This window comes from Micrasema longulum, unplaced genomic scaffold (assembly GCF_059751315.1).
Source record: "Micrasema longulum isolate JH-2025_06_02 unplaced genomic scaffold, ASM5975131v1 h1tg000862l, whole genome shotgun sequence".
Classification (NCBI taxonomy): domain Eukaryota; kingdom Metazoa; phylum Arthropoda; class Insecta; order Trichoptera; family Brachycentridae; genus Micrasema; species Micrasema longulum.
In genome coordinates, this window is record NW_028278054.1 from 2,302 (window position 1) to 7,678 (window position 5,377).

Below are 5,377 nucleotides of genomic sequence, written 5' to 3' on the forward strand. Positions count from 1 at the left end.
TGAATATCACAACGAATTTTTTTGTAATCATCAACTGATTCTTTACGCACCAGAAAAAAATTAAATCATATTTTTAGGTTAATTAGATAATTTTAAATTAAATATTTTGTCCATCACGATCTCCGAAAATTACAAAACGTCGAGTAATACATAAAACATTCATTTGAGAGAAAGTAATCTTAGCAACGAACAGCTCGGGTAAATATTGTATAAATGGATTTATTTTCAACGGCGGTAATTAAAATGGGTTTTTTTTCAGAATTAGATAATGTTAAACCAAAAGGTTATTATTATCAAAGTGCATTATTGTTGAGAAATCCAAGAAAACAAAATAATGTAATGGAAGGCTGCTGGAAGGTTATATTAATTCGTATTGAAATATCGCCGCATTTTTTCCCATCAATGTTACAAAGAAATCAACTTCTCGTGTCACCGATCGTACAACAGTAAACAAATTCCCTGACTCCCAGAGGCCCAGGGCAGTGTCACCACAACCTCTGGCTACTACGAGCTGCTTCTTTCTATGGCTTCGCCCCGACAGGACCTGGGTCCGGGTGCAGGCCACCATACAATAGATCAAGGATACCACGGCATTAGAGCTCCCGTCGTGACCTAAAAAGTCATCAAAAAATCTTTCTTTGCAATCAATACCGAAATCACCCCAAACAGTTATCAAGGCAAGGCACTTATGAATGTTAATCTTAATTATTAACTTTAGGTCATTTTCTTAACCATTTTAGTCCTAGTATGTACATGTAACCTCCCACAAAATATTTGCCGTCATATGTTAAGCCCGGGTCCCGTTCATCTAGAATGCAAGGCCCTTTAAAACTCCATATAATATTTGCCGTCATATGTTAGACCAGTTTTATACGGGTCCCATTAATTTGGAATGTAAAGCCTTTTTACACTCACTATTAATTTATAGGCAATTTTTTAAAAATTAAATTCTGTATGACAAACGCTTAGTTTTATTTGGGGATGGGTAGGAGTTGTGGAAGTTGTTATAGAATCCCGAGTCATCTGGGACACTAAGAGTCCAGACTCTCACCTCTGAGCCAGCCAAAAAAAGGGGGTAAGGAAATTTGATATTGTTCTAATTAAGTAATTATAAAAACTGATTTATTTTTAAATATAGTGCGTGCGTAAAAATTTAGTGCGTTAAAAATAGTGCATTATAATTAAATTAAAAAGGTGATGGCAAGGATGAATTAGTCTAGTTCCAATATGAATTTTTGACAGTTCCATTACAGTATAAACCCAATAAAATAAATATAAATAAGGTTAAGTAAATAATATGTGTATAATTTATTAAACAATATATTTTTATTAATCAAAGAGCCAAAGTTTTATGTTCTTTTTTGATTCATCATCAAATATCGAGCATACCAGCGACAAATTACGATCGACATTTATCACAACTTGACGATCATCGCATGCGGAGTGTGTCTGTAGGCACCGTGTGGTATATTTATTAACAGCTTAGTGAATTTTAAATTATTTGTATGATGGTGTGCACATATCTCTTAATAATTACTTTTTTATGAAATATTAATCATCAATGTCAATATATGACTAGGAATTTTTTTTTAATCTGCCCAAGAAACATTGATAATTTTCCATCAAGTGTGTCACTAGGACTAAAAGATTTAACAAATAAAATCCATAAATTACTTTGTCATTTCAACAATCCCATGGTATTTTTGTTTAAAATTTGGCTACTTTTACATCACATTTTTATATTATCAGTCGAATAGAAATATTATAATAATAAAAATACTCAACAAAAAAGTTTTGAGATTTTCATTCTCTATGCCAATCTTTAAATGAAAATTCTGGAAAAAGTATTTTAATTTCTCTTTCAGCTGATTCTTCTGAATCTGAAAACAAAAAGTAGCATTATTATTAAATTTTTTTTAATGTTTGTTCAATAACAATAATGCTAATAGCAGGCAAGCCAACATTCGGGCAGGACAACGTCTGTCGGGTTCGCTAGTTATATCATAAATGCTATTTTCTAGGGTAATAACATCGTTAAATATCTAGGAAAAATTAACCTAAACATAGGAGATACACACCGGAGCCATGTGCTGCATTTCTAGTATCTGAAAGTCCATACATGGCCCTTATTGAATGGGGATCAGAGTAAATGGCTTTGAATACTTTAGTCGGGCCAATGAGTTGTCTCCATTTCAAAATTGAATTCTCTCGTGCCAGTATAAAAGCTTCAATTGGTCCACTTAAACAAACAAAAAACAACAGGAGCATATAAATAATATATAAAGCTTGTTGTGTAAAATACAATTAAATGTCTTCGCAAAATTTGTTGGTGTAGGTAACCCAGCGTTAATTGAGGCCAACGAATACATATATGCTTCCGAAGGCTACAATAATGTGTGAGATAGAGATACAGATGTTCACTGGAAAAGAAGATAATGGTATAACATTATTATAATCCGCTTGAAAGGTGATCTTTATTTATTATAAAATATTTTATTTTTGTGCTTTTTGTTTTATCTACTAGGAGATTAAAAGTAAACATAATAAAAAACTTTATTTATTTAAATAGTGAACAAGTAACAAATTAAGTATTGCGGTAAAAATTTGTTTAAATAAATAGTTCATGTTAATCAATCGAGAATCAAATATGAGACTTCATGCACGGTAGCCAAACGTGCTAACCACTTTATAAAGCATGGCCCTTATTGAATGGGGATCAGAGTAAATGGCTTTGAATACTTTAGTCGGGCCAATGAGTTGTCTCCATTTCAAAATTGAATTCTCTCGTGCCAGTATAAAAGCTTCAATTGGTCCACTTAAACAAACAAAAAACAACAGGAGCATATAAATAATATATAAAGCTTGTTGTGTAAAATACAATTAAATGTCTTCGCAAAATTTGTTGGTGTAGGTAACCCAGCGTTAGTTGAGGCCAACGAATACATATATGCTTCCGAAGGCTACAATAATGTGTGAGATAGAGATACAGATGTTCACTGGAAAAGAAGATAATGGTATAACATTATTATAATCCGCTTGAAAGGTGATCTTTATTTATTATAAAATATTTTATTTTTGTGCTTTTTGTTTTATCTACTAGGAGATTAAAAGAAAACATAATAAAAAACTTTATTTATTTAAATAGTGAACAAGTAACAAATTAAGTATTGCGGTAAAAATTTGTTTAAATAAATAGTTCATGTTAATCAATCGAGAATCAAATATGAGACTTCATGCACGGTAGCCAAACGTGCTAACCACTTTATAAAGCATAAAATATGTTTTTTATTTTTTATAACGATGTGATTTAAATGATTGGAAAGTGAAAATTTTCGATCATTTTAACTCTCTTCCATATTTAAAAAAATACTTTTTTTTTAGTAAAATAGGGATGCGTTTACAAAGCTAATAAAATTATCAAATTACTGTTTAACAAACTTGAAGCAGTAAGAATTTTGAAGCAATAAACTCTATCTTTTGGAATAACAATGGTTTTTGTTTTATAGGTGCGGAGGTTTTCACGGTCACTGTTATCTATATGTTTCTTTTTTGGGTGATACCGTCAATAAATAAATGTAGTTTTTTAAAAAATATTTTCCCAATATCAAGTTTACTAAAAGGAGAAATGTTGTCCTGGCTGCAAAAACATAAAATGCCATTTCCAGCTAAGAACACTAAGCCAATAAAATGATTAAACTCCACAAGCCGCTAATCAAAGAATACATTCTGTACAAATTGCAAGCCGAGAACGGTCATTCTGTACTACGGTCTGCCGTCATACCACCCGAAACTGAACCTGGTTGAACTGTTGGGAAATCATAAATGGGGTAGCTGCTAAAAATGATAATTTCGTGATAAGACGTATACACAATTTAATGAGATATTAAAAAATAATATTAAATAAATAAAATATAATATGAAGAGCACTCTGTATTAAAATTGTATACCTGTGTGAGTGTTGTGGTTACCTATACCTACATACTTTAAAACATTTTTGGTATTTAAAAACGAGTAGGTATGTTAGATTTTGAATAAATGAAAATAACTTAATGTAAAGACAATAAATAAGAAAAACATACAAATAAATATTTTTTAAAAACAAAAACTTTTGAGACATTCTTTAAACAAATGTCCAATTGATTATGACATAACTCAAAATGTAACCTGCAAATGAATGAAATAAGCCTACTGAAGAAGAATTTGTCTCGATGATCATTATAAAAGGCTTCGGCTTGAGATTTAGTCAAATATATAATTTTATGATCCACAAATTCAAACCCTTCCTGTAAAATAATTTTCTTGACATTTTTCACTGCAACTGGATTTTTCACTAGGTGAGGTTTCAAGACTGACAGGGTTAGTTCCATTGATTTATTCATCGTCACTTTCTATAAAACGGCATCCCATATACCAAATTGCGTGAACAATATAATGTTGAAATACTACATTTAAAACGCCGCCATAACCATACTTTTTGAGAAATAAAACTCAGAGAAATTTTAAAGTAGGATGACAAATGTCAAACAAAAGTATTCGATTATAGATTATGCTTTATCTTTTTAAGTGTTCAGTAATTACAAAAAAATTTGATCGTTTCAATCACCCGTAAAATAACTAGCATTTTTATAAAACAAAAAAATTTCGAAGATTCTGCTGTAATATGTAACATGATAGGCATGATATTCAGAATAATGCAACTACTAAAACAAATGATGCCTTCAATACCTTCATGTTATCATATTTTCTTATGGAAAAAAGATATTTATTTATTTGAACGCTAATATCTTTTTACATTTTTAAATTTAGTTTAAATATGAAGAAATTGAAAAAAAAGTAAAAAAGGATAAAAAAAACAAACAAAGTAAAGAATTTATGAGTATACATAAATGATAAACAGTTTTTCTATGAGTAGCAAAAAGTAAAAAATAAATAAAAGGGAACCGATGCTTATGTAGTAAAAAAATATATAAAATATATATTCAGTTAGGAATAGAAAAAATATAATCATAAAATCCAAAAAAAAATGAGTTAAATAAATCCATTAATTCACATCAACTCGAATCTATAAAAATATAGAACCATGATTTATTTAAATGCATTTTAATCAACGCCAATATATGCCGCTGAACTGAACTGGAAAAAAAGAAAACTGAAGACTGTGCCCATATAAAATTATAAGAACCGTAAGACATTTGAAAACTAAGGTGACCTTTTAAAAATCCTCAGACTTTTATTGTTACGAAAAGGTAACACGTTTAATATAAAAGAAAGAACCCCCCATAAAAATAAAAAAAATGTTTTACGAATCATCAAATAAAATAAATCAAATCATTTTTTAATGCAAACGATTTCTTAATCTTTTATTAAATAATTCAAT

At 29.7% G+C, this 5,377-nt stretch overlaps 1 protein-coding gene across 2 annotated transcripts; it reads right to left on the bottom strand.

Moving 5' to 3' along the window:
• Positions 1-1,307: 1,307 nt before the first annotated feature.
• Positions 1,308-4,537, bottom strand: nmdyn-D6 (nucleoside diphosphate kinase 6). 2 transcript variants are annotated; one of them, XM_088231249.1, is made up of 3 exons: positions 4,165-4,537; positions 2,079-2,239; positions 1,308-1,880 (listed from the first exon to the last, which is right to left on the bottom strand). In XM_088231249.1, exons 1-3 carry the CDS (start codon positions 4,377-4,379, stop codon positions 1,804-1,806), a joined length of 453 nt encoding a protein of 150 aa, XP_088087375.1. In that variant the 5' UTR covers positions 4,380-4,537; the 3' UTR covers positions 1,308-1,803. The 2 variants fall into 2 exon arrangements, 1 of the variants encoding a protein (XP_088087375.1); XR_015823162.1 differs by lacking the exon at positions 1,308-1,880 and having other exon boundaries at positions 2,088-2,815; positions 4,165-4,305.
• Between the last annotated feature and the right edge of the window lie 840 nt (positions 4,538-5,377).

Coding starts and splice junctions, on each gene's coding strand:
- nmdyn-D6 (XM_088231249.1), bottom strand. CDS start 4,379: ATGAATAAATCAATGGAACTAACCCTGTCAGTCTTGAAACCTCACCTA. Junction 2,240..4,164: donor CTTATTTCATTCATTTGCAG/GTTACATTTTGA, acceptor TGTTTGTTTAAG/TGGACCAATTGAAGCTTTTA. Junction 1,881..2,078: donor AAATGCAGCACATGGCTCCG/GTGTGTATCTCC, acceptor TTTTGTTTTCAG/ATTCAGAAGAATCAGCTGAA.